This window comes from Lissotriton helveticus, chromosome 1_1 (assembly GCF_964261635.1).
Source record: "Lissotriton helveticus chromosome 1_1, aLisHel1.1, whole genome shotgun sequence".
Lineage (NCBI taxonomy): Eukaryota > Metazoa > Chordata > Amphibia > Caudata > Salamandridae > Lissotriton > Lissotriton helveticus.
This window is the reverse complement of record NC_136057.1, coordinates 8,369,507-8,397,426: the sequence shown is the minus strand read 5'-3', so window position 1 is coordinate 8,397,426 and position 27,920 is coordinate 8,369,507. Positions and strand designations below refer to the sequence as shown.

Here is a 27,920-nt window from a genome sequence, read left to right as displayed (position 1 = left end):
GCGGCGCAACACCTCTCCCACTAGAAATGTAATCCAGAGAAGACAGAGCTTTTACTAATCTCCTGTAAGCCCAATATTAAAATTGTTCCTTAAATGAGTGAATAATTAATAGAACTTGGCAACTGTCAAATCAATAAAGTTCTTGATTGACACTTTATTATCAATTCTTCAGCGCGGGAATAGATGAGCTTATTCTCCAACTATCATCTTAACAGATTTTAAAAAACTATTTTTTTGCAGCAACCAGATCAAAGCTGTAGCCCATGCATGAATAATCTTAAGGATCGAGGCGGGCGATGCCACCTTGGCAAGCTTGCGGTGACCACCCTGCCCCCCTCAAAGCTATCCGCATTCCACAGCCCACTTAATTACAAAAATCAATCAGATGCTATTGTTCCACGTCTGAGGGATCTTCATTGGCTGCCTTCAGCAGTGCGGGTAAAGCCTGCTTCTCACATTAAAATTTCTACATGCGGTCAGGTCGAGCAAACAAGGTCATCTCCTGACCAATCCACATGCATTTAGATATCCCAGGAGCAAGAACCTGCTACGTTTGGAAACACCAATTTTTCCAAACCTCCCATGCCGTAAAGTAATCTTGCTCTGGTGCCGCCACGACCACCTAGAGCTCCCCACAATTACACCTGAAATTAGCCCTGAACACCCTGTCATCCAAATTAGGTCGAAAGACTCACCTTTCCAAGATGTACCCGTAAAATACACAGTGACAAGTGAAATTGTCTGAAAATAGTAACTGCAGGTTACAATTCAGTCTGGATACTTCCTTGACAGACTGATCTTGGGTTCTTTCCTCTCCGTCTCTGACACCTTGCATTTTCATGTTTCAAATGTAACTTTCCGTACCTGACTCTCCATCCTCCACTACGTATCGCCCCCTCCCACATCTAAGCAACAGATTGTTCTCTTCCTAACTTTTTCCGAGATATTACCACAATCTCAGATTGCCATCAACTTGAAAAGGATTTTTTTCCCCAACAATTTTATTTAGATTTTTTAACAAATACAGTTACAAAAATTGTCACAAATCTCTACAAAGTTAGGAAATCATATAAATACCATTAATAAATCAATAATTGTATTATTAGGCAATTAGGTAGATAAACGTGATAGAAAGATCCATCATATTTTAAGCTACTAAGAAACATACTAAAGTAATTGGGTAAAAACTGAAAGAAGGAAAGAAAAAAATATTAAAGAGGTAGGACAAGGGGAGGAGGTGATACTACTGTAAGGAAATAACATATGTACAATATATTCAATGAACAGGTCATTGTGTCCATTATAAACTGACCATTATAAAACTTAAAGATGTTAGATGCTTATATATGAAACAGCTTGGCAACACATTCTCAGACACCACAGGGGCACTCACATACACCCCAGGGGCACTCACATACGCCCCAGGGGCTCTCACATATGCCCCAGGGGCACTCACATATGCCCCAGGGCACTCACATACACCCCAGGGGCACTCACATATGCCCCAGGGGCACTCACATATGCCCCAAGGGACACTCTTATACGCCCCAACGGGCACTCACATACGTCCCAAGGGGCACTCAAATGTACCCCAAGGGGCACTCACATACACCCCATGGGCACTCACATACACCCCATGGGCACTCACATACACCCCAAGGACAATCACATACAGATACTCAAAAATATGTTCCCCGTCCATCACTATCTCTATCTTGTCCAAAGAGTTCGATGTGCGGACCTGTCTAGCGTACTTGTGTATGCTTAGACCTTTTACTCGTGAACAGGGGGAGGCCGAGGCCCCATAATCCTAATGTTTCTGATTCACAGCAGTTCTAGCCAGACAACTTGCAAACCCAGCATGGTCTAGTCGGAAGGGGAGAGGGTGGGTGAGGGTTTTGTTTGTTTTTTGGAATGTTCCTTTATCTTTGTTTTACTTGGCATGCAAAGCGTTCTAACACACTCAGCGATACTGTGCTGAAAGGCCTCTATCTCTTGTCCCCCATACGCAGCCGGCCCAATTTGGGTTGCAAGTGACATGCTGTGTATTAACATGCCAATTTTGCGATTGCTACTTTGCTGTATTTGGCTCTGCTCCTCGGTATGCATCTGAACTTCGCGGCTGGCCCGTAATGGGTTGTAGGCGGTTTGCTGTGTATGTGATTTGCCTAATTGTCTGCCAATAAAAAGATTTGATCCTCAATAACATGAACAAATGAGTGATGCGAGTTTCGCTTGACTGAAAAACATCTCTTGCGCCACTTCGTGCCCAATTTAAATGTTGGCGGAGAGAGATCTCTGTCGCAATGGTGACGGAATTCTCTTCTCACCAATATTATGGCCGTCCCGCCTGATTTAGATTCAGACAGATTTGACGACTGGTGGTCAAGCCTCTCCAATGGCCCTTTGCACGTTGGAGGTCTAGCCGTATGTCCGCCCACCTAATTTAGATGGATGGACATACAGCCACTTTTCAATACCCGCTACCGCCAGGGAAAACATATTGGTAAGCCGGATTGAAATGTGCGAAAGAGAGAGGGTTTATCCATTGCAGATAACAAACACGGTTTAAACAAGAGTTGCATTTCATGGCAGCATTTTGTGGCTTCAGAGCATCCTGTTCTTATAAGATTACACTTTGCAATGACCACTAGCCCATTCTCAAGTGCTAACTCCCCATGGCTCATCACCGGCACATACACAGTTGTTACTGCTGGTCATCGGTGCACCCACGGTGTTATAGATTGGAGTACACACCATCACTGCTGGTTGCCACATGCTAACAGCCCACTTTTGGATATTTTCCCGGATTAATTTCAGTTTCTCCAAGAAACCCCGTGAGACTTCAAGCTATTCTTGAAATCCATTTCCACCCAGCCTAATATGCATTTATTCCCCATGCTGTCCACCTCAGTCTTGTAGACATGGGAGTCAAGTGCAAGCCTCAAAAGAATCCAGCAAAAAAAGATCACATGGATTTGAAGTGCATGACAGAAACAGAATCCGTTATCTGGGTGTGACGTACATACCTGAACAGAATCCAACAAAAACATATTACATTTTTGCCTAAATGACAAGCAAAACTATAAAAGAAATGTGGTCCTCAGCATGAACCTTGCAGGCATCTGATCCGTGTGTTCCGTGTTCTACATTGTCACCTACAGCTCATTCAAACACATATTCCCAAAAATGTAACTGTGTGGTCCAAATACCAGTTCTACAAAAAACTTACAAGCATCAAGCCTAAGTCCTATCCCACTAAGATTGGCGCCCACATTTTTTCTCAAGTGCTACCCTCGATGTGGAACAAAACGTGGCTGCATCACCCAGCTAAGCATGCCCCACTGCAAGCACACATCTGGCCTCAACCCATCCACAGAGCACAGAGAGCCTATTCCAACACAAGCTTTTCACTTTGGCAGAAGTTGTAACACTAAAACAAAAATGAAACCAGCAAATGAGACATTTGTCTACGCTTGAAAGCAGGTGGTATCTTAGCTTATGAAGCTGTCACTTCATTCCATCTGCAAGGCCATAAAGAAGTAATTATACCACAACATTTCTGATTTTCCACTACGAAGGCCACCTACATTGTCTGGTAAAAGGCTCTTTCAGATCCCCCGGTCTTGGACCGCCAGGAAAAGGCAACCCCCAAATAACCTTTTTACTCCTTCCACAATTTTTCCATGTTTAGCTACTGTTCCCCCACTCGTTTTTTGTTGCTCTGCTCTAACTACATAGATTGTAGTTTTGTCACAACGGAACTTTTCTCAGACTGCTAAAGAGAGGCCAAACATAGGGCCTATAATGGACTGGAAGCCCAGCATGGTTTTATAATTTTAGAAAGTGGAGTACAGCATCAATACATTAAATAACTTCATTTCTTATAGCGCTCAACACCACAGTTCTATACTTTAAGCACTGTAAGTAGCAGATATAATACTTTTCAATTTCTGGGCATCTTTCTCATCACCTATATCTACAGGAAATGCTGCTTGGGGTTAGGTCCAGTTATCTGAGCTCCTAAACTCTCACTGTCCCTTGTTTTCCAAACCAGGGTTGTGTTGAGTGGTGCTGGTGACCACGCTGGTGCGAGCTGTCATTTTCTGCAGTATTCTTTCATTTGTGCTCTCGTTTTGAGACGGATGTTGTTCTCATGTTCCATGAAGGTTAATGAGTGCAAGATGAACACATGCACCCCCTGGTGGTGACTCAAACTTAATGACATATTAAACTCTTCCTACATTTACTGTATGAAATTGGCTTCTCGCTGATATGCATTTGCTGGTGAATGAATAACGTTTTGACCCCGAGAAATTTCTCCCCACCCTCAGGACTTTTATCTGCTTCTTTTTATCCCCCTGGATGTATTCTTTCATGCGCACGGATGGATGAGGAGTCTGTGAATCTCTTTCCACAGTCACTACTTGTGCTGAGTTTCTCACAGGAGTTATTGTCTCCTGTTTGTTGCATTTTTTTTATTCAGTTAGATTTAAGTTACTGCTGACATCAGTCCTGTGCCCGGTACGTGGTTGTGGCTTATTTACTGTGTGTACCTTTTGGTGCAACTTTAAATTATCGATTCTGCCATATGATTTCCCACAATCTGTGCATGCGTATCGTTTACCTATGTGTATGTCAAGATGCCTCTTTAGTTTTGATGAGGTAGAATAGCTCTTCTCACACTCTGTACATGGGTATCGTTTCCCGCTGGGTTTTTCAGGTCGTCTCTGGATGGAGGATAAGCCACTGATGCTTTTTTCACTTTCAGCGGGTTCGGTGTTTGTGTCCTGGTGTGGGACGAGGAGTGGAGATCTAGTGACATTTGTGTCATTATTGGTATTTGGGGGTGGCTTCTCTTCAATTGTCTTTTCCTGCTGATGTATTTGCAATGATGGTTGGATATTTAAAATATTTTCTTTTTCAATAGGGGGAGATAATTTCTCTTGTATTACTGTTTTGTGATCTTTGGCTGGAAATCTTTTAAAATATTTCCCCAATTCATTAAACATTTTTGAATTATCTCCAATATATGTCCGTTGGTATTTGAGTAGCTCTGTTGGTCTGCAAAAACTTTTCCCATATTTAGCACAAATATATTCCATGGACTTATTTTTATCTCTCGCCTTCTTCAGCTTTGGCCTGGTGTTGGCACACTGTCCACTTTCAGTTGATTTATCTTGTGTGTTTGCAGCAGATATTGGCTTGTTTTGCCTTTTGTCAAATTTTTCTGGGTCAAGGGATGGCACAGTTGTATTTTCATTGTTTTCTGAGAAAGGCACTTCTGTTTCAAGTCCTTCAGGGGAGCTGTCGGGCTTCTTCGGTTTCTGTTCAGTATATTCCTCCTGTGAGTTGTGAGTTTCATCCTCTAAGCTCATCCAGTTACTGTGCCGATCCTTCTGATGTTCTTGTAAACTGACTGGTGTCTCAACATTACCATCGGCTTTAACTGTTCCCTTTTCGTGTTTTGGAAAGTTTGGTGGGAGATCATTTTTCTTAATCTTGATACACTGTGCGGTTGCATCAGAACACTCTTCAGTAGCAGGTACAGCGCTGATGCTGCTGCAGGCACAGGGGTTCCAAACAACCCCACTCTCTCCTCTACGAATACGAGCTGCTAACCAGAGTCGTTTCATCCTTTTCAATCCAAGGGATATGCACACTTGGAGGTCAAGTGTATAAAAACGGCTTCTACAGGAGGACTCTCAGTCAAAGGACGAGGAAGCAGAGGACGGCCAGGTCCTCGCACAAAAGTCCCTCAAGCACTGGGGAGTGGTGCTTTTACCTGCACAGGCTGACCGCCAGGATGCTCCGCCTGTTGCGGATCATAAGGAGGATACAATTATTTTTAATGCTAGTAACGCTCCAAGAACACATCAAAGCGAAGAGACTCAATTATTTCTGAATTCACTGTAATCTCAGGACGCATCCTTCTCAATCTTCATTATCGAATACATGGAAGAGAGTCTGTTATTGATAATCGCATTACACAAGTAACAAATTGATGTTGGCCAGCAGATTGTAACGCTGGCGTTCTGGCAGTGAGTTTATTTTGTGTAGGCCAGCGAGTAAAGAGCAGTCTTTAGCTCAAATTTTTACTTTCAGTGGATCACGCTTGTCGCTTGTTGTGATCCTTTTTCTGTCACTAGACTCATCCGTTTCTGAAAATGAAATGTTTTTATTTCTCACTCTTCTGATGGAAATATGAAGGTTCCAGTTTTTCAAATTCTTCTCTGCTTTTTATCATCTTGTTGTATTTGCATGGGTCTGCTCTCTGTTGGGTATAAAGACATTTGCAATTCACCATTAGGTACAGTTTAATGCAGAACACTTTGCTGAAACAACTTATCACATAATTCAATTTATCATTCCACTTTTAAGCTCTTGAAAATGAGCAGAAAAATATTTTATGCAAAACGTCTACTCCTTGTAGTGATAAATAAAAATAAACAAACAGTTCAAAGTAATCAAAAAATGAAATATTCCATGACACGTGAAGCATAACAAACATGTCAAACTTGCATTACGGACATCTCAAATATGTGGCAAACTGATCTTTCCTGCCACCAAAGTACTGCCCTGTATCATATAACGTGGAGACACCAGGCCTAGCCCTGTGTGGATGATACAATGTGCCCTGACTCATCAGGTATAACACACTTGTGTGATGTAATATACTACAGTTCTTAGATTTAAAGCCCACGCTGGGTGGTGTAATGTACCCCGACTCCTGAGGTAAAGCCCACGCTGGGTGGTGTAATGCACCCTGACTCCTTGGGTAAAGCCCAAGCTGGGTGGTGTAATATACCCCGACTCCTCGGGTAAAGCCCACGCTGGGTGGTGTAATGTACCCCGACTCCTTGGGTAAAGCCCACACTGGGTGGTATAATGTACCCCGACTCCTTGGGTAAAGCCCACGCTGGGCAGTGTAATGCACCCCGACTCCTCGGGTAAAGCCCACGCTGGGTGGTGTAATGCACCCTGACTCCTGAGGTAAAGCCCACGCTGGGTGGTGTAATGCACCCCGACTCCTTGGGTAAAGCCCACGCTGGGTGGTGTAATGCACCCTGACTCCTGAGGTAAAGCCCACGCAGGGTGGTGTAATGTACCCCGACTCCTTGGGTAAAGCCCACGCTGGGTGGGGTAATGCACCCGACTCCTTGGGTAAAGCCCACGCTGGGTGGTGTAATGCACCCTGACTCCTGAGGTAAATCCCACGCTGGGTGGTGTAATGCAACCTGACTTCTCCGGTAAAGCCCACGCTGGGTGGTGTAATGCACCCTGACTCCTCCGGTAAAACCCATGTGGGCTGGTTTAATGCACCATGATTTCTCAGGTAAAACCCACGCTGGGTGGTGTAATGCACCCGACTCCTCAGGTAAAGCCCACGCTGGGTGGTATAATCCACCCCGATTCCTCTGGGTAAAGCCCACGCTGGGTGGTATAATCCACCCCGACTCCTTGGGTAAAGCCCACACTGGGTGGTGTAATGCACCCCGACTCCTCAGGTAAAACCCACGCTGGGTGGTGTAATGCACCCCGACTCCTCCGGTAAAGCGCACGCTGGGTGGTGTAATGCACCCCGACTCCTCCGGTAAAGCCCACGCTGGGTGGTGTAATGCACCCTGACTCCTCAGGTAAAGCCCACGCTGGGTGGTGTAATGCACCCTGACTCCTCCGGTAAAGCCCACGCTGGGTGGTGTAATGCTCCCTGACTCCTCCGGTAAAGCCCACGCTGGGTGGTGTAATGCACCCTGACTCCTCAGGTAAAGCCCACGCTGGGTGGTGTACTGCACCCTGACTCCTCAGGTAAAGCCCACGCTGGGTGGTGTACTGCACCCTGACTCCTCGGGTAAAGCCCACGCTGGGCGGTGTACTGCACCCTGACTCCTCGGGTAAAGCCCACGCTGGGTGGTGTAATGCTCCCTGACTCATCCGGTAAAGCCCACGCTGGGTGGTGTAATGCACCCTGACTCCTCAGGTAAAGCCCACGCTGGGTGGTGTACTGCACCCTGACTCCTCAGGTAAAGCCCATGCTGGGTGGCGTAATATACCCCGACTCCTGAGGTAAAGCCCACGCTGGGTGGTGTACTTCACCCTGACTCCTCGGGTAAAGCCCACGCTGGGAGGTGTAATGTACCCCGACTCCTCGGGTAAAGCCCACGCTGGGTGGTGTAATGCACCCAGACTCCTGAGGTAAAGCCCACGCTGGGTGGTGTAATGTGCCCCGACTCCAGAGGTAAAGCCCACGCTGAGTGGTATAATATAATATACTTGACGCAGCATTGTTAAGATGGGGCACCCCCGAGCCTTGCTGGAGCTGCGTCGCGCTTGCGACGCAACTCCAGCAATGCGCCTCCTTAACGGCACAGATGCGTCACGCATCTGTGCCGTTTTTGCCCCATGGTGCGCCGCATTATAAATGCGGCGCACCATGGGTGGCGGAGCTGTGGCGCACTGTGGCACACATTAACTGGCGCATCCCTGGGGATGCGCCAGTCAACATAAATCTGCCCCCAGGTCTTCAAGCTAAGCTCACTGAATGATGATTCTGTATATTCCAGGGCCCCAGTCACGGTTGGTACAATGTGCATGCCTGCCAAGTATCACGCATCAGGTGTGACTCTAACGCATTTTAATGCCACTGTCTCAACAATCTGTGCCAGCGCTGAAACGCGCACGCCGATGCCTGTGACACCTCTGTGCGCTTGCTCTGCTGCTCCCCGGCAGGCTCAGTAAATAGTAAATGATCTTTTCTGCAGCGGCTGAGTGCTACAATGTTACATTATGATACAGAAAAGGGGGTGGTGATGAACAGAGTGTCTGAATTAAGCAGACCACTCTTACCCAGTCCAAAGATCAGGGCTTGATCCATCACCGTTATTTATCTCACTGCCCCATCCCAGCTCAGAACCTGGCTATATCTTCACCAGAAAGGAGACAAGCTACCGGGGACCGGTTTCTGGCATATATATTTCTATATAGCCAAGTTCTGAGCTGGGATGGTGCAGTGAGCTAAAAAACGGTGATGGATCAAGCCCTGATCTTTGGACTGGGTAAGAGTGGTCTGCTTAATTCAGGCACTCTGTTCATCACCACCCCCTTTTCTGAATCATTTTGTCCACCATAAGCGTGGAAGGGTATACTCAGATGTGAGTCCCTTGCTCATTGCACCATCAGGATTCAAGCAAGCCGGGCCGAAGACGCCTGAAATGGCAGAAACCGGTCCCCGGAAGCTTGTTTCCTTCCCAGTACAAGAATTGGCTTGGTAGTTTGGTTTGCCCTGTTCCCATCATGCACTGGGACAGGAACAGACTAATTTGCATATAGCCAAGATCTGAGCTGGGATGGTGCAGTGAGCTAAAAAACGGTGATGGATCAAGCCCTGATCTTTGGACTGGGTAAGAGTGGTCTGCTTAATTCAGGCACTCTGTTCATCACCACCCCCTTTTCTGAATCACAATGTTACATTATAGCCCTGTCAGCCTGGCTGCACTGAAATATCCGCCTGCGGTGCGCGGTTGTCTGTCAGAGTCACTGCTCATGGCTGTGGTACATTGTGAGAGCGCTGACGCCTCTCCTCAGGGGCCAAGACAGCCTCTCGCTAAAGCAGCAGAATTGACTGAGGTCAGAGTATGTAAAGAACCGGACTGATGCCTGACTTGCGGCTGGTCGACTTGCGGCTGGTCGACTTGCGGCTGGTCGACTTGCAGCTGGTCGACTTGCGGCTGGTCGACTTGCAGCTGGTCGACTTGCGGCTGGTCGACTTGCAGCTGGTCGACTTGCGGCTGGTCGACTTGCAGCTGGCCACTCTGGGCCCCAATTCACCGAGAAATAGCCTCTGCCGCTGCCTACGTCATGACAGACGCTAGCACCATTTAATGGAAACAACAAGCAGCGCTGAGACCCCTCTGACCCCTTCAGCATGCCCCACTCGTAAGTAGGGGTGCTGCAATTTCAAAAGAAATGCCTGCCATTCGTTTATATAGTTTTAAGGCTCGAGCGTGCCATGGAAAGTTATAAAAAGCAGTCTTTATAGGGTTTATTCATTTTTACGAAGAGCTTTCTGTCTTTCTTTACTCTAAGCTACTGATCATTAAGTTGCTAATTCCAAACTATACTACTATCTGCTTATTATTGATTTTAAAGTATGTACTGATTAGGGGGAAATACTGGCTTTTTGTGCAACCCTCAAGGTAAGTGGCCAGTACGGGAGGACGTATCTGGGAACTGATGTAGTAAAAACAAAGACAATAATCAAAGTGGGGGAGTGTGAATCTGCAGACTGAGCAGCATCTGGGCCAGGCCTCGCTGGAGCTTGTGTGTGTGTGTGTGGGGGGGACTGGAAGTTATAAATGAGAGGACATTGGGGTTAGAGGGCGGCTCACAGGGTCGCCTCAATGACACCACGGACTGCAGTGTCCAGCCCTCAGCTGCGGCCCCTTGTGAAGTGTAACTGGATCTTGTGTGTGTGTGTGTGTGTGTTTGGGGGGAGGGTGAGGGGACTGGAGGTTATAAATGAGAGGACATTGGGGTTAGAGGGCGGCTGTCAGAGTCACCTCAATGACACCACGGACTGCAGTGTCCAGCCCTCAGCTGCAGCCCCTTGTGAAGTGTAACTGGATCTTGTGTGTGTGTGTGTGTGTGTTTGGGGGGAGGGTGAGGGGACTGGAGGTTATAAATGAGAGGACATTAGTGTTCGAGGGCGGCTCAGAGGGTCACCTTACAGGACACCACGGACTGCAGTGTCCAGCCCTCAGCTGCGGCCCCTGGTGAACTGTAACTGGATTTTGCCTTTTGAGCTCTAAACGCTTTGCATGCTGGGAATAGTAGTTTTCTCTTCTATGCATACAATTCCCTGCCTTCAAAGCTCTTTCAGCTGTAGAAACAAACCAGCCTTGGCTCCATGTGGCCTCTCTCTTGAGGGCTCCATGTGGCCTCTCTCTTGAGGGCTCCATGTGGCCTCTCTCTTGAGGGCTCCATGTGGCCTCTCTCTTGAGGGCTCCATGTGGCCTCTCTCTTGAGGGCTCCATGTGGCCTCTCTCTTGAGGGCTCCATGTGGCCTCTCTCTTGTGGGCTCCATGTGGCCTCTCTCTTGAGGGCTCCACGTGGCCTCTCTCTTGAGGGCTCCATGTGGTCTCTCTCTTGTGGGCTCCATGTGGCCTCTCTCTTGAGGGCTCCATGTGGCCTCTCTCTTGAGGGCTCCATGTGGCCTCTCTCTTGAGGGCTCCATGTGGCCTCTCTCTTGGGGGCTCCATGTGGCCTCTCTCTTGGGGGCTCCATGTGGCCTCTCTCTTGAGAGCTCCATGTGGCCTCTCTCTTCAGGGCTCAATATGGCCTCTCTCTCTTCAGGGCTCCATGTGGCCTCTCTCTTGAGGGCTCCATGTGGCCTCTCTCTTGGGGGCTCCATGTGGCCTCTCTCTTGAGAGCTCCATGTGGCCTCTCTCTTCAGGGCTCAATATGGCCTCTCTCTTGAGGGCTCCGTGTGGCCTCTCTCTTGAGGGCTCCATGTGGCCTCTCTCTTGAGAGCTCCATGTGGCCTCTCTCTTGAGGGCTCCATGTGGCCTCTCTCTTGGGGGCTCCATGTGGCCTCTCTCTTGAGGGCTCCATGTGGCCTCTCTCTTGAGGGCTCCATGTGGCCTCTCTCTTGAGGGCTCCATGTGGCCTCTCTCTTGAGGGCTCCATGTGGCCTCTCTCTTGAGGGCTCCATGTGGCCTCTCTCTTGAGGGCTCCATGTGGCCTCTCTCTTGGGGGCTCCATGTGGCCTCTCTCTTGAGAGCTTCATGTGGCCTCTCTCTTCAGGGCTCAATATGGCCTCTCTCTCTTCAGGGCTCCATGTGGCCTCTCTCTTGAGGGCTCCATGTGGCCTCTCTCTTGGGGGCTCCATGTGGCCTCTCTCTTGAGAGCTCCATGTGGCCTCTCTCTTCAGGGCTCAATATGGCCTCTCTCTTGGGGGCTCCATGTGGCCTCTCTCTTGAGGGCTCCATGTGGCCTCTCTCTTGGGGGCTCCATGTGGCCTCTCTCTTGGGGGCTCCATGTGGCCTCTCTATTGGGGGCTCCATGTGGCCTCTCTCTTGGGGGCTCCGTGTGGCCTCTCTCTTGAGGGCTCCGTGTGGCCTCTCTCTTGAGGGCTCCATGTGGCCTCTCTCTTGAGGGCTCCATGTGGCCTCTCTCTTGAGGGCTCCATGTGGCCTCTCTCTTGAGGGCTCCATGTGGCCTCTCTCTTGGGGGCTCCATTGGGCCTCTCTCTTGAGGGCTCCGTGTGGCCTCTCTCTTGAGGGCTCCATGTGGCCTCTCTCTTGGGGGCTCCATGTGGCCTCTCTCTTGAGGGCTCCATGTGGCCTCTCTCTTGAGGGCTCCATGTGGCCTCTCTCTTGAGGGCTCCATGTGGCCTCTCTCTCGGGGGCTCCATGTGGCCTCTCTCTTGAGGGCTCCACGTGGCCTCTCTCTTGAGGGCTCCATGTGGCCTCTCTCTTGAGGGCTCCATGTGGCCTCTCTCTCGAGGGCTCCATGTGGCCTCTCTCTTGAGGGCTCCATCCATGTGGCCTCTCTCTTGAGGGCTCCATGTGGCCTCTCTCTTGAGAGCTCCATGTGGCCTCTCTCTTGAGGGCTCCATGTGGCCTCTCTCTTGAGGGCTCCATGTGGCCTCTCTCTTGAGGGCTCCATGTGGCCTCTCTCTTGAGGGCTCCATCCATGTGGCCTCTCTCTTGAGGGCTCCATGTGGCCTCTCTCTTGAGGGCTCCATGTGGCCTCTCTCTTGGGGGCTCCATGTGGCCTCTCTCTTGAGGGCTCCATGTGGCCTCTCTCTTGAGGGTTCCATGTGGCCTCTCTCTTGAGGGCTCCATGTGGCCTCTCTCTTGGGGGCTCCATGTGGCCTCTCTCTTGAGGGCTCCATCCATGTGGCCTCTCTCTTGAGGGCTCCATGTGGCCTCTCTCTTGAGAGCTCCATGTGGCCTCTCTCTTGAGGGCTCCGTGTGGCCTCTCTCTTGAGGGCTCCATCCATGTGGCCTCTCTCTTGAGGGCTCCATCCATGTGGCCTCTCTCTTGAGGGCTCCGTGTGGCCTCTCTCTTGAGGGCTCCATCCATGTGGCCTCTCTCTTGAGGGGCCTCTCTCTTGAGGGCTCCATGTGGCCGCTCTCTTGAGGGCTCCATGTGGCCTCTCTCTTGAGAGCTTCATGTGGCCTCTCTCTTGAGGGCTCCATGTGGCCTCTCTCTTGAGGGCTCCATGTGGCCTCTCTCTTGGGGGCTCCATGTGGCCTCTCTCTTGAGGGCTCCATGTGGCCTCTCTCTTGAGGGCTCCATGTGGCCTCTCTCTTGTGGGCTCCATGTGGCCTCTCTCTTGGGGGCTCCACGTGGCCTCTCTCTCTTGAGGGCTCCATGTGGCCTCTCTCTTGAGGGCTCCATGTGGCCTCTCTCTTGGGGGCTCCATGTGGCCTCTCTCTTGGGGGCTCCATGTGGCCTCTCTCTTGGGGGCTCCATGTGGCCTCTCTCTTGAGGGCTCCATGTGGCCTCTCTCTTGAGGGCTCCATGTGGCCTCTCTCTTGGGGGCTCCATGTGGCCTCTCTCTTGGGGGCTCCATGTGGCCTCTCTCTTGGGGGCTCCATGTGGCCTCTCTCTTGAGGGCTCCATGTGGCCTCTCTCTTGAGAGCACCATGTGGCCTCTCTCTTGAGGGCTCCGTGTGGCCTCTCTCTTGAGGGCTCCGTGTGGCCTCTCTCTTGAGGGCTCCATGTGGCCTCTCTCTTGAGGGCTCCATGTGGCCTCTCTCTCTTGAGGGCTCCATGTGGCCTCTCTCTTGAGGGGCCTCTCTCTTGAGGGCTCCATGTGGCCTCTCTCTTGGAGCTCCATGTGGCCTCTCTCTTGGGGGCTCCATGTGGCCTCTCTCTTGAGGGCTCCATGTGGCCTCTCTCTTGAGGGCTCCATGTGGCATCTCTCTTGAGGGCTCCATGTGGCCTCTCTCTTGAGGGCTCCATGTGGCCTCTCTCTTGGGGGCTCCATGTGGCCTCTCTCTTCAGGGCTCCATGTGGCCTCTCTCTTCAGGGCTCCATGTGGCCTCTCTCTTGGGGGCTCCACGTGGCCTCTCTTTTGGGGGCTCCATGTGGCCTCTCTCTTGGGGGCTCCATGTGGCCTCTCTCTTGAAGGCTCCATGTGGCCTCTCTCTTGAGAGCTCCGTGTGGCCTCTCTCTTGGGGGCTCCGTGTGGCCTCTCTCTTGGGGGCTCCGTGTGGCCTCTCTCTTGAAGGCTCCGTGTGGCCTCTCTCTTGAGAGCTCCATGTGGCCTCTCTCTTGAGAGCTCCATGTGGCCTCTCTCTTCAGGGCTCAATATGGCCTCTCTCTCTTCAGGGCTCCATGTGGCCTCTCTCTTGAGGGCTCCATGTGGCCTCTCTCTTGAGAGCTCCATGTGGCCTCTCTCTTGAGAGCTCCATGTGGCCTCTCTCTTGAGAGCTCCATGTGGCCTCTCTCTTGAGGGCTCCATGTGGCCTCTCTCTTGGGGGCTCCATGTGGCCTCTCTCTTGGGGGCTCCATGTGGCCTCTCTCTCGAGGGCTCCATGTGGCCTCTCTCTCGAGGGCTCCATGTGGCCTCCCTCTTGAGAGCTCCATGTGGCCTCTCTCTTGAGGGCTCCATGTGGCCTCTCTCTTGAGAGCTCCATGTGGCCTCTCTCTTGAGGGCTCCATGTGGCCTCTCTCTTGAGAGCTCCATGTGGCCTCTCTCTTGGGGGCTCCATGTGGCCTCTCTCTCGAGGGCTCCATGTGGCCTCTCTCTCGAGGGCTCCATGTGGCCTCTCTCTTGAGAGCTCCATGTGGCCTCTCTCTTGAGAGCTCCATGTGGCCTCTCTCCTGAGGGCTCCATGTGGCCTCTCTCTTGTGGGCTCCATGTGGCCTCTCTCTTGTGGGCTCCATGTGGCCTCTCTCTTGAGGGCTCCATGTGGCCTCTCTCTCGAGGGCTCCATGTGGCCTCTCTCTCGAGAGCTCCGTGTGGCCTCTCTCTTGAGGGCTCCGTGTGGCCTCTCTTTTGAGGGCTCCATGTGGCCTCTCTCTTGAGGGCTCCGTGTGGCCTCTCTCTTGAGGGCTCCATGTGGCCTCTCTCTTTGGGGCTCAATGTGGCCTCTCTCTTGGGGGCTCAATTTGGCCTCTCTCTTGAGGGCTCCATGTGGCCTCTCTCTTGGGGGCTCCATGTGGCCTCTCTCTTGAGGGCTCCATGTGGCCTCTCTCTTGAGGGCTCCATGTGGCCCTCTTTTGAGGGCTCCATGTGGCCTCTCTTTTGAGGGCTCCATGTGGCCTCTCTCTTGAGAGCTCCATGTGGCCTCTCTCTTGAGAGCTCCATGTGGCCTCTCTCTTGAGAGCTCCATGTGGCCTCTCTCTTGAGGGCTCCATGTGGCCTCTCTCTTGGGGGCTCCATGTGGCCTCTCTCTTGAGGGCTCCATGTGGCCTCTCTCTCGAGGGCTCCATGTGGCCTCTCTCTTGAGAGCTCCATGTGGCCTCTCTCTTGAGAGCTCCATGTGGCCTCTCTCTTGAGGGCTCCGTGTGGCCTCTCTCTCGAGGGCTCCGTGTGGCCTCTCTCTCGAGGGCTCCGTGTGGCCTCTCTCTCGAGGGCTCCGTGTGGCCTCTCTCTTGAGGGCTCCGTGTGGCCTCTCTTTTGAGGGCTCCGTGTGGCCTCTCTCTTGAGGGCTCCGTGTGGCCTCTCTCTCGAGGGCTCCATGTGGCCTCTCTCTCGAGGGCTCCATGTGGCCTCTCTCTTGAGAGCTCCATGTGGCCTCTCTCTTGAGAGCTCCATGTGGCCTCTCTCTTGAGGGCTCCATGTGGCCTCTCTCTCGAGGGCTCCGTGTGGCCTCTCTCTTGAGGGCTCCATGTGGCCTCTCTCTTGAGGGCTTCGTGTGGCCTCTCTCTTGAGGGCTCCATGTGGCCTCTCTCTTGAGGGCTCCATGTGGCCTCTCTCTTGGGGGCTCCATGTGGCCTCTCTCTTGGGGGCTCCATGTGGCCTCTCTCTTGGGGGCTCCATGTGGCCTCTCTCTTGGGGGCTCCATGTGGCCTCTCTCTTGAGAGCTCCATGTGGCCTCTCTCTTGAGAGCTCCATGTGGCCTCTCTCTTGAGAGCTCCATGTGGCCTCTTTCTTGAGAGCTCCATGTGGCCTCTCTCTTGAGAGCTCCATGTGGCCTCTCTCTTGTGGGCTCCATGTGGCCTCTCTCTTGTGGGCTCCATGTGGCCTCTCTCTTGAGGGCTCCATGTGGCCTCTCTCTTGAAGGCTCCATGTGGCCTCTCTCTTGAGAGCTCCATGTGGCCTCTCTCTTGAGAGCTCCATGTGGCCTCTCTCTTGAGAGCTCCATGTGGCCTCTCTCTTGAGGGCTCCGTGTGGCCTCTCTCTCGAGGGCTCCGTGTGGCCTCTCTCTCGAGGGCTCCGTGTGGCTTCTCTCTCGAGGGCTCCATGTGGCCTCTCTCTTGAGGGCTCCGTGTGACCTCTCTTTTGAGGGCTCCTTGTGGCCTCTCTCTTGAGGGCTCCGTGTGGCCTCTCTCTTGAGGGCTCCGTGTGGCCTCTCTCTTGAAGGCTCCGTGTGGCCTCTCTCTTGAGAGCTCCATGTGGCCTCTCTCTTGGGGGCTCCATGTGGCCTCTCTCTTGAGGGCTCCATGTGGCCTCTCTCTTGAGGGCTCCATGTGGCCTCTCTCTTGGGGGCTCCATGTGGCCTCTCTCTTGGGGGCTCCATGTGGCCTCTCTCTTGGGGGCTCCATGTGGCCTCTCTCTTGAGGGCTCCATGTGGCCTCTCTCTTGAGAGCACCATGTGGCCTCTCTCTTGAGGGCTCCGTGTGGCCTCTCTCTTGAGGGCTCCGTGTGGCCTCTCTCTTGAGGGCTCCATGTGGCCTCTCTCTTGAGGGCTCCATGTGGCCTCTCTCTCTTGAGGGCTCCATGTGGCCTCTCTCTTGAGGGGCCTCTCTCTTGAGGGCTCCATGTGGCCTCTCTCTTGGAGCTCCATGTGGCCTCTCTCTTGGGGGCTCCATGTGGCCTCTCTCTTGAGGGCTCCATGTGGCCTCTCTCTTGAGGGCTCCATGTGGCATCTCTCTTGAGGGCTCCATGTGGCCTCTCTCTTGAGGGCTCCATGTGGCCTCTCTCTTGGGGGCTCCATGTGGCCTCTCTCTTCAGGGCTCCATGTGGCCTCTCTCTTCAGGGCTCCATGTGGCCTCTCTCTTGGGGGCTCCACGTGGCCTCTCTTTTGGGGGCTCCATGTGGCCTCTCTCTTGGGGGCTCCATGTGGCCTCTCTCTTGAAGGCTCCATGTGGCCTCTCTCTTGAGAGCTCCATGTGGCCTCTCTCTTGGGGGCTCCGTGTGGCCTCTCTCTTGAAGGCTCCGTGTGGCCTCTCTCTTGAAGGCTCCGTGTGGCCTCTCTCTTGAGAGCTCCATGTGTCCTCTCTCTTGAGAGCTCCATGTGGCCTCTCTCTTCAGGGCTCAATATGGCCTCTCTCTCTTCAGGGCTCCATGTGGCCTCTCTCTTGAGGGCTCCATGTGGCCTCTCTCTTGAGAGCTCCATGTGGCCTCTCTCTTGAGAGCTCCATGTGGCCTCTCTCTTGAGGGCTCCATGTGGCCTCTCTCTTGGGGACTCCATGTGGCCTCTCTCTTGGGGGCTCCATGTGGCCTCTCTCTTGAGGGCTCCATGTGGCCTCTCTCTCGAGGGCTCCATGTGGCCTCCCTCTTGAGAGCTCCATGTGGCCTCTCTCTTGAGGGCTCCATGTGGCCTCTCTCTTGAGAGCTCCATGTGGCCTCTCTCTTGAGGGCTCCATGTGGCCTCTCTCTTGAGAGCTCCATGTGGCCTCTCTCTTGAGGGCTCCATGTGGCCTCTCTCTTGGGGGCTCCATGTGGCCTCTCTCTCGAGGGCTCCATGTGGCCTCTCTCTCGAGGGCTCCATGTGGCCTCTCTCTTGAGAGCTCCATGTGGCCTCTCTCTTGAGAGCTCCATGTGGCCTCTCTCCTGAGGGCTCCATGTGGCCTCTCTCTTGTGGGCTCCATGTGGCCTCTCTCTTGTGGGCTCCATGTGGCCTCTCTCTCGAGGGCTCCATGTGGCCTCTCTCTCGAGGGCTCCGTGTGGCCTCTCTCTCGAGAGCTCCGTGTGGCCTCTCTCTTGAGGGCTCCGTGTGGCCTCTCTTTTGAGGGCTCCATGTGGCCTCTCTCTTGAGGGCTCCGTGTGGCCTCTCTCTTGAGGGCTCCATGTGGCCTCTCTCTTTGGGGCTCAATGTGGCCTCTCTCTTGGGGGCTCAATTTGGCCTCTCTCTTGAGGGCTCCATGTGGCCTCTCTCTTGGGGGCTCCATGTGGCCTCTCTCTTGAGGGCTCCATGTGGCCTCTCTCTTGAGGGCTCCATGTGGCCTCTCTCTTGAGGGCTCCATGTGGCCTCTCTCTTGAGGGCTCCATGTGGCCTCTCTCTTGAGGGTTCCATGTGGCCTCTCTCTTGAGGGCTCCATGTGGCCTCTCTCTTGAGGGCTCCGTGTGGCCTCTCTTTTGAGGGCTCCATGTGGCCTCTCTTTTGAGGGCTCCATGTGGCCTCTCTCTTGAGAGCTCCATGTGGCCTCTCTCTTGAGAGCTCCATGTGGCCTCTCTCTTGAGAGCTCCATGTGGCCTCTCTCTTGAGGGCTCCATGTGGCCTCTCTCTTGGGGGCTCCATGTGGCCTCTCTCTTGAGGGCTCCATGTGGCCTCTCTCTCGAGGGCTCCATGTGGCCTCTCTCTTGAGAGCTCCATGTGGCCTCTCTCTTGAGAGCTCCATGTGGCCTCTCTCTTGAGGGCTCCGTGTGGCCTCTCTCTCGAGGGCTCCGTGTGGCCTCTCTCTCGAGGGCTCCGTGTGGCCTCTCTCTCGAGGGCTCCGTGTGGCCTCTCTCTTGAGGGCTCCGTGTGGCCTCTCTTTTGAGGGCTCCGTGTGGCCTCTCTCTTGAGGGCTCCGTGTGGCCTCTCTCTCGAGGGCTCCATGTGGCCTCTCTCTCGAGGGCTCCATGTGGCCTCTCTCTTGAGAGCTCCATGTGGCCTCTCTCTTGAGAGCTCCATGTGGCCTCTCTCTTGAGGGCTCCATGTGGCCTCTCTCTCGAGGGCTCCGTGTGGCCTCTCTCTTGAGGGCTCCATGTGGCCTCTCTCTTAAGGGCTCCGTGTGGCCTCTCTCTTGAGGGCTCCATGTGGCCTCTCTCTTGAGGGCTCCATGTGGCCTCTCTCTTGGGGGCTCCATGTGGCCTCTCTCTTGGGGGCTCCATGTGGCCTCTCTCTTGGGGGCTCCATGTGGCCTCTCTCTTGGGGGCTCCATGTGGCCTCTCTCTTGAGAGCTCCATGTGGCCTCTCTCTTGAGAGCTCCATGTGGCCTCTCTCTTGAGAGCTCCATGTGGCCTCTTTCTTGAGAGCTCCATGTGGCCTCTCTCTTGAGAGCTCCATGTGGCCTCTCTCTTGTGGGCTCCATGTGGCCTCTCTCTTGTGGGCTCCATGTGGCCTCTCTCTTGAGGGCTCCATGTGGCCTCTCTCTTGAAGGCTCCATGTGGCCTCTCTCTTGAGAGCTCCATGTGGCCTCTCTCTTGAGAGCTCCATGTGGCCTCTCTCTTGAGAGCTCCATGTGGCCTCTCTCTTGAGGGCTCCGTGTGGCCTCTCTCTCGAGGGCTCCGTGTGGCCTCTCTCTCGAGGGCTCCGTGTGGCTTCTCTCTTGAGGGCTCCATGTGGCCTCTCTCTTGAGGGCTCCGTGTGACCTCTCTTTTGAGGGCTCCTTGTGGCCTCTCTCTTGAGGGCTCCGTGTGGCCTCTCTCTTGAGGGCTCCGTGTGGCCTCTCTCTTGAAGGCTCCGTGTGGCCTCTCTCTTGAGAGCTCCATGTGGCCTCTCTCTTGAGAGCTCCATGTGGCCTCTCTCTTGAGAGCTCCATGTGGCCTCTCTTTTGAGGGCTCCGTGTGGCCTCTCTCTTGAGGGCTCCGTGTGGCCTCTCTCTTGAGGGCTCCGTGTGGCCTCTCTCTTGAGGGCTCCGTGTGGCCTCTCTCTTGAGGGCTCCATGTGGCCTCTCTCTCGGGGGCTCCATGTGGCCTCTCTCTTGGGGGCTCCATGTGGCCTCTCTCTTGAGGGCTCCATGTGGCCTCTCTCTTGAGGGCTCCATGTGGCCTCTCTCTCGGGGGCTCCATGTGGCCTCTCTCTTGAGGGCTCCATGTGGCCTCTCTCTTGAGGGCTCCATGTGGCCTCTCTCTTGAGGGCTCCATGTGGCCTCTCTCTTGGGGGCTCCATGTGGCCTCTCTCTTGGGGGCTCCATGTGGCCTCTCTCTTGGGGGCTCCATGTGGCCTCTCTCTTGAGGGCTCCATGTGGCCTCTCTCTTGAGGGCTCCATGTGGCCTCTCTCTCGGGGGCTCCATGTGGCCTCTCTCTTGAGGGCTCCTTGTGGCCTCTCTCTTGGGGGCTCCATGTGGCCTCTCTCTTGAGGGCTCCATGTGGCCTCTCTCTTGGGGGCTCCATGTGGCCTCTCTCTTGAGGGCTCCATGTGGCCTCTCTCGTGGGGGCTCCATGTGGCCTCTCTCTTGAGGGCTCCGTGTGGCCTCTCTCTTGAGGGCTCCATGTGGCCTCTCTCTTGGGGGCTCCATGTGGCCTCTCTCTTGAGGGCTCCATGTGGCCTCTCTCTTGAGGGCTCCATGTGGCCTCTCTCTCGGGGGCTCCATGTGGCCTCTCTCTTGAGGGTTCCATGTGGCCTCTCTCTCGAGGGCTCCATGTGGCCTCTCTCTTGTGGGCTCCATGTGGCCTCTCTCTTGAGGGCTCCATGTGGCCTCTCTCTTGAGGGCTCCTTGTGGCCTCTCTCTTGAGAGCTTCATGTGGCCTCTCTCTTGGGGGCTCCATGTGGCCTCTCTCTTGAGGGCTCCTTGTGGCCTCTCTCTTGAGAGCTTCATGTGGCCTCTCTCTTGTGGGTTCCATGTGGCCTCTCTCTTGAGGGCTCCGTGTGGCCTCTCTCTTGAGGGCTCCGTGTGGCCTCTCTCTCGAGGGCTCCATGTGGCCTCTCTCTTGAGGGCTCCGTGTGGCCTCTCTCTTGAGGGCTCCGTGTGGCCTCTCTCTTGAGGGCTCCATGTGGCCTCTCTCGAGAGAGCTTCATGTGGCCTCTCTCTTGAGGGCTCCATGTGGCCTCTCTCTTGGGGCTCCATGTGGCCTCTCTCTTGAGGGCTCCATGTGGCCTCTCTCTCGGGGGCTCCATGTGGCCTCTCTCTTGAGGGCTCCATGTGGCCTCTCTCTTGAGGGTTCCGTGTGGCCTCTCTCTTGAGGGCTCCATGTGGCCTCTCTCTCGAGAGCTTCATGTGGCCTCTCTCTTGAGGGCTCCATGTGGCCTCTCTCTTGGGCCGTGTGGCCTCTCTCTTGGGGGCTCCATGTGGCCTCTCTCTTGAGGGCTCCATGTGGCCTCTCTCTCGGGGGCTCCATGTGGCCTCTCTCTTGAGGGCTCCATGTGGCCTCTCTCTTGAGGGTTCCGTGTGGCCTCTCTCTTGAGGGCTCCGTGTGGCCTCTCTCTCGAGGGCTCCATGTGGCCTCTCTCTTGAGGGCTCCGTGTGGCCTCTCTCTTGAGGGCTCCCTGTGGCCTCTCTCTTGAGGGCTCCATGTGGCCTCTCTCTTGAGGGCTCCATGTGGCCTCTCTCTTGAGGGCTCCGTGTGGCCTCTCTCTTGAGGGCTCCATGTGGCCTCTCTCTTGAGGGCTCCATGTGGCCTCTCTCTTGAGGGCTCCGTGTGGCCTCTCTCTCGGGGGCTCCATGTGGCCTCTCTCTTGAGGGCTCCATGTGGCCTCTCTCTTGAGGGCTCCGTGTGGCCTCTCTCTTGAGGACTCCATGTGGCCTCTCTCTTGAGGGCTCCGTGTGGCCTCTCTCTCGAGGGCTCCATGTGGCCTCTCTCTTGAGGGCTCCGTGTGGCCTCTCTCTTGAGGGCTCCCTGTGGCCTCTCTCTTGAGGGCTCCATGTGGCCTCTCTCTTGAGGGCTCCGTGTGGCCTCTCTCTTGAGGGCTCCATGTGGCCTCTCTCTTGAGGGCTCCCTGTGGCCTCTCTCTTGAGGGCTCCATGTGGCCTCTCTCTCGGGGGCTCCATGTGGCCTCTCTCTTGAGGGCTCCGTGTGGCCTCTCTCTTGAGAGCTTCATGTGGCCTCTCTCTTGAGGGCTCCATGTGGCCTCTCTCTTGAGGGCTCCATGTGGCCTCTCTCTTGAGGGCTCCATGTGGCCTCTCTCTTGAGAGCTCCATGTGGCCTCTCTCTTGAGAGCTCCATGTGGCCTCTCTCTTGGGGGCTCCATGTGGCCTCTCTCTTGAGGGCTCCATGTGGCCTCTCTCTTGAGGGCTCCATGTGGCCTCTCTCTTGAGGGCTCCATGTGGCCTCTCTCTTGAGGGCTCCATGTGGCCTCTCTCTTGGGGGCTCCATGTGGCCTCTCTCTTGAGAGCTTCATGTGGCCTCTCTCTTGAGGGCTCCATGTGGCCTCTCTCTTGGGGGCTCCATGTGGCCTCTCTCTTGGGGGCTCCGTGTGGCCTCTCTCTTGAGGGCTCCGTGTGGCCTCTCTCTTGAGAGCTCCATGTGGCCTCTCTCTTGGGGGCTCCGTGTGGCCTCTCTCTTGGGGGCTCCATGTGCCTCTCTCTCGGGGGCTCCATGTGGCCTCTCTCTTGAGGGCTCCATGTGGCCTCTCTCTTGAGGGCTCCATGTGGCCTCTCTCTTGAGGGCTCCATGTGGCCTCTCTCTTGAGAGCTCCATGTGGCCTCTCTCTTGAGAGCTCCATGTGGCCTCTCTCTTGGGGGCTCCATGTGGCCTCTCTCTTGAGGGCTCCATGTGGCCTCTCTCTTGAGGGCTCCATGTGGCCTCTCTCTTGAGGGCTCCATGTGGCCTCTCTCTTGGGGGCTCCATGTGGCCTCTCTCTTGAGAGCTTCATGTGGCCTCTCTCTTGAGGGCTCCATGTGGCCTCTCTCTTGGGGGCTCCGTGTGGCCTCTCTCTTGAGGGCTCCGTGTGGCCTCTCTCTTGAGAGCTCCATGTGGCCTCTCTCTTGGGGGCTCCGTGTGGCCTCTCTCTTGGGGGCTCCATGTGCCTCTCTCTCGGGGGCTCCATGTGGCCTCTCTCTTGAGGGCTCCATGTGCCTCTCTCTTGGGGGCTCCATGTGGCCTCTCTCTTGAGGGCTCCATGTGGCCTCTCTCTTGAGGGCTCCATGTGCCTCTCTCTTGGGGGCTCCATGTGGCCTCTCTCTTGAGGGCTCACTGTGGCCTCTCTCTTGAGGGCTCCATGTGGCCTCTCTCTTGAGGGCTCCATGTGGCCTCTCTCTTGGGGGCTCCATGTGGCCTCTCTCTTGAGGGCTCCATGTGGCCTCTCTCTCGAGGGCTCCATGTGGCCTCTCTCTTGAGAGCTCCATGTGGCCTCTCTCTTGAGAGCTCCATGTGGCCTCTCTCTTGAGGGCTCCGTGTGGCCTCTCTCTCGAGGGCTCCGTGTGGCCTCTCTCTTGAGGGCTCCATGTGGCCTCTCTCTTGAGGGCTCCATGTGGCCTCTCTCTTGGGGGCTCCGTGTGGCCTCTCTCTTGAGGGCTCCATGTGGCCTCTCTCTTGAGGGCTCCATGTGGCCTCTCTCTTGAGAGCTTCATGTGGCCTCTCTCTTGAGGGCTCCATGTGGCCTCTCTCTTGGGGGCTCCGTGTGGCCTCTCTCTTGAGGGCTCCGTGTGGCCTCTCTCTTGAGAGCTCCATGTGGCCTCTCTCTTGGGGGCTCCGTGTGGCCTCTCTCTTGGGGGCTCCATGTGCCTCTCTCTCGGGGGCTCCATGTGGCCTCTCTCTTGAGGGCTCCATGTGCCTCTCTCTTGGGGGCTCCATGTGGCCTCTCTCTCGGGGGCTCCATGTGGCCTCTCTCTTGGGGGCTCCATGTGCCTCTCTCTCGGGGGCTCCATGTGGCCTCTCTCTTGGGGGCTCCATGTGGCCTCTCTCTTGAGGGCTCACTGTGGCCTCTCTCTTGAGGGCTCCGTGTGGCCTCTCTCTTGAGGGCTCCGTGTGGCCTCTCTCTTGAGAGCTCCATGTGGCCTCTCTCTTGAGGGCTCCGTGTGGCCTCTCTCTCGAGGGCTCCGTGTGGCCTCTCTCTTGGGGGCTCCTTGTGGCCTCTCTCTTGAGGGCTCCGTGTGGCCTCTCTCTTGGGGGCTCCTTGTGGCCTCTCTCTTGAGGGCTCCATGTGGCCTCTCTCTTGAGGGCTCCATGTGGCCTCTCTCTTGGGGGCTCCATGTGGCCTCTCTCTTGAGAGCTCCATGTGGCCTCTCTCTTGAGGGCTCCATGTGGCCTCTCTCTTGAGGGCTCCGTGTGGCCTCTCTTTTGAGGGCTCCATGTGGCCTCTCTCTTGGGGGCTCCATGTGGCCTCTCTCTTGAGGGCTCCATGTGGCCTCTCTCTTGAGGGCTCCATGTGGCCTCTCTCTTGAGGGCTCCTTGTGGCCTCTCTCTTGAGGGCTCCTTGTGGCCTCTCTCTTGAGAGCTCCATGTGGCCTCTCTCTTGGGGGCTCCATGTGGCCTCTCTCTTGGGGGCTCCATGTGGCCTCTCTCTTGGGGGCTCCATGTGGCCTCTCTCTTGAGGGCTCCATGTGGCCTCTCTCTTGAGAGCTCCATGTGGCCTCTCTCTTGAGGGCTCCATGTGGCCTCTCTCTTGGGGGCTCCATGTGGCCTCTCTCTTGGGGGCTCCATGTGGCCTCTCTCTTGGGGGCTCCATGTGGCCTCTCTCTCGGGGGCTCCATGTGGCCTCTCTCTCGAGGGCTCCATGTGGCCTCTCTCTTGGGGGCTCCATGTGGCCTCTCTCTTCAGGGCTCAATATGGCCTCTCTCTTGAGGGCTCCGTGTGGCCTCTCTCTTGAGGGCTCCGTGTGGCCTCTCTCTTGAGAGCTCCATGTGGCCTCTCTCTTGAGGGCTCCATGTGGCCTCTCTCTTGGGGGCTCCATGTGGCCTCTCTCTTGAGGGCTCCATGTGCCTCTCTCTTGGGGGCTCCATGTGGCCTCTCTCTCGGGGGCTCCATGTGGCCTCTCTCTTGGGGGCTCCATGTGCCTCTCTCTCGGGGGCTCCATGTGGCCTCTCTCTTGGGGGCTCCATGTGGCCTCTCTCTTGAGGGCTCACTGTGGCCTCTCTCTTGAGGGCTCCGTGTGGCCTCTCTCTTGAGGGCTCCGTGTGGCCTCTCTCTTGAGGGCTCCATGTGGCCTCTCTCTTGAGGGCTCCATGTGGCCTCTCTCTCGGGGGCTCCATGTGGCCTCTCTCTTGAGGGCTCCATGTGGCCTCTCTCTCGAGGGCTCCGTGTGGCCTCTCTCTTGGGGGCTTCATGTGGCCTCTCTCTTGAGGGCTCCATGTGGCCTCTCTCTTGGGGGCTCCATGTGGCCTCTCTCTTGGGGGCTCCATGTGGCCTCTCTCTTGGGGGCTCCATGTGGCCTCTCTCTTGAGGGCTCCATGTGGCCTCTCTCTTGGGGGCTTCATGTGGCCTCTCTCTTGAGGGCTCCATGTGGCCTCTCTCTTGAGGGCTCCATGTGGCCTCTCTCTTGGGGGCTTCATGTGGCCTCTCTCTTGAGGGCTCCATGTGGCCTCTCTCTTGAAGGCTCCATGTGGCCTCTCTCTCGAGGGCTCCATGTGGCCTCTCTCTCGAGGGCTCCGTGTGGCCTCTCTCTTGGGGGCTCCATGTGGCCTCTCTCTTGAGGGCTCCATGTGGCCTCTCTCTTGGGGGCTTCATGTGGCCTCTCTCTTGAGGGCTCCATGTGGCCTCTCTCTTGAAGGCTCCATGTGGCCTCTCTCTCGAGGGCTCCGTGTGGCCTCTCTCTTGAGGGCTCCATGTGGCCTCTCTCTTGGGGGCTTCATGTGGCCTCTCTCTCGAGGGCTCCGTGTGGCCTCTCTCTTGGGGGCTCCATGTGGCCTCTCTCTTGAGGGCTCCATGTGGCCTCTCTCTTGGGGGCTTCATGTGGCCTCTCTCTTGAGGGCTCCATGTGGCCTCTCTCTTGAGGGCTCCATGTGGCCTCTCTCTTGAGGGCTCCATGTGGCCTCTCTCTTGAGAGCTCCATGTGGCCTCTCTCTTGAAGGCTCCATGTGGCCTCTCTCTTGAGGGCTCCATGTGGCCTCTCTCTTGAGAGCTCCATGTGGCCTCTCTCTCTTGGGGGCTCCATGTGGCCTCTCTCTTGTGGGCTCCATGTGGCCTCTCTCTTGGGGGCTCCATGTGGCCTCTCTCTTGAGGGCTCCATGTGGCCTCTCTCTTGAGAGCTCCATGTGGCCTCTCTCTTGGGGGCTCCATGTGGCCTCTCTCTTGAGGGCTCCATGTGGCCTCTCTCTTGGGGGCTCCATGTGGCCTCTCTCTTGAGGGCTCCATGTGGCCTCTCTCTTGAGGGCTCCATGTGGCCTCTCTCTTGAGGGCTCCATGTGGCCTCTCTCTTGAGAGCTCCATGTGGCCTCTCTCTTGAGAGCTCCATGTGGCCTCTCTCTTGGGGGCTCCATGTGGCCTCTCTCTTGAGAGCTCCATGTGGCCTCTCTCTCTTGGGGGCTCCATGTGGCCTCTCTCTTGTGGGCTCCATGTGGCCTCTCTCTTGAGAGCTCCATGTGGCCTCTCTCTTGAGAGCTCCATGTGGCCTCTCTCTTGGGGGCTCCATGTGGCCTCTCTCTTGAGAGCTCCATGTGGCCTCTCTCTCTTGGGGGCTCCATGTGGCCTCTCTCTTGAGGGCTCCATGTGGCCTCTCTCTTGGGGGCTCCATGTGGCCTCTCTCTTGAGGGCTCCATGTGGCCTCTCTCTTGAGGGCTCCATGTGGCCTCTCTCTTGAGGGCTCCATGTGGCCTCTCTCTTGAGAGCTCCATGTGGCCTCTCTCTTGAGAGCTCCATGTGGCCTCTCTCTTGGGGGCTCCATGTGGCCTCTCTCTTGAGAGCTCCATGTGGCCTCTCTCTCTTGGGGGCTCCATGTGGCCTCTCTCTTGAGGGCTCCATGTGGCCTCTCTCTTGGGGGCTCCATGTGGCCTCTCTCTTGAGGGCTCCATGTGGCCTCTCTCTTGGGGGCTCCATGTGGCCTCTCTCTTGAGAGCTCCATGTGGCCTCTCTCTCTTGGGGGCTCCATGTGGCCTCTCTCTTGTGGGCTCCATGTGGCCTCTCTCTTGGGGGCTCCATGTGGCCTCTCTCTTGAGGGCTCCATGTGGCCTCTCTCTTGAGAGCTCCATGTGCCTCTCTCTTGAGAGCTCCATGTGGCCTCTCTCTTGGGGGCTCCATGTGGCCTCTCTCTTGAGGGCTCCATGTGGCCTCTCTCTTGAGGGCTCCATGTGGCCTCTCTCTTGGGGGCTCCATTGGGCCTCTCTCTTGAGGGCTCCGTGTGGCCTCTCTCTTGAGGGCTCCATGTGGCCTCTCTCTTGGGGGCTCCATGTGGCCTCTCTCTTGAGGGCTCCATGTGGCCTCTCTCTTGGGGGCTCCATGTGGCCTCTCTCTTGAGGGCTCCGTGTGGCCTCTCTCTTTGGGGCTCAATGTGGCCTCTCTCTTGGGGGCTCCATGTGGCCTCTCTCTTGAGGGCTCCATGTGGCCTCTCTCTTGAGGGCTCCGTGTGGCCTCTCTCTTGAGGGCTCCATGTCTTGGGGGCTCTAAAGCTCCTCGTGACGCCTCATGTCTCCGCCCCTTGGATCGGATTGGTTACTTTGATTCGTGAGACGGCGTCACTGAAGTGTCACGCATTCGGCGCTGAGTATCACGCATAAGTCCAGTGAGGCCCCCAGTTCCAACCCCCTCCCCCTGATACTCGTATAGAACATTCACAGGCGGGGGGGGGGGGGGAGTTACAGAGAAACGGGGCGGGAATGGGGAATAACTCACGGCTCCTTTGTCCCGTCCGACACCGGAAGCAGCACAGACGTCACGTTTGGCGATCTGGGGACCGGAAGTGCGTCAGTCATAGCGTCCTTCCTCTCCGTCACCGCTCCCGGCCCCGCCCCCTGCAGGAAGCAGCGGCAGCGTCCCCTCAGACGCATCACATCCGGTGCT

At 55.4% G+C, this 27,920-nt stretch overlaps 1 protein-coding gene across 1 annotated transcript; it reads right to left on the bottom strand.

The window, feature by feature from the left end:
* Positions 1 to 971: 971 nt before the first annotated feature.
* LOC144809275 (uncharacterized) lies at positions 972 to 27,853 on the bottom strand. Its single transcript, XM_078673703.1, has 2 exons — positions 27,753 to 27,853; positions 972 to 6,274 (listed from the first exon to the last, which is right to left on the bottom strand). The coding sequence occupies exon 2, from the start codon at positions 5,634 to 5,636 to the stop codon at positions 4,479 to 4,481; it is 1,158 nt and encodes a 385-aa protein (XP_078529829.1). The 5' UTR covers positions 5,637 to 6,274; positions 27,753 to 27,853; the 3' UTR covers positions 972 to 4,478.
* Between the last annotated feature and the right edge of the window lie 67 nt (positions 27,854 to 27,920).

What these genes read in the sequence shown, in the direction of transcription:
- LOC144809275 (XM_078673703.1), bottom strand. Translation starts at nt 5,636, where the DNA reads ATGAAACGACTCTGGTTAGCAGCTCGTATTCGTAGAGGAGAGAGTGGG.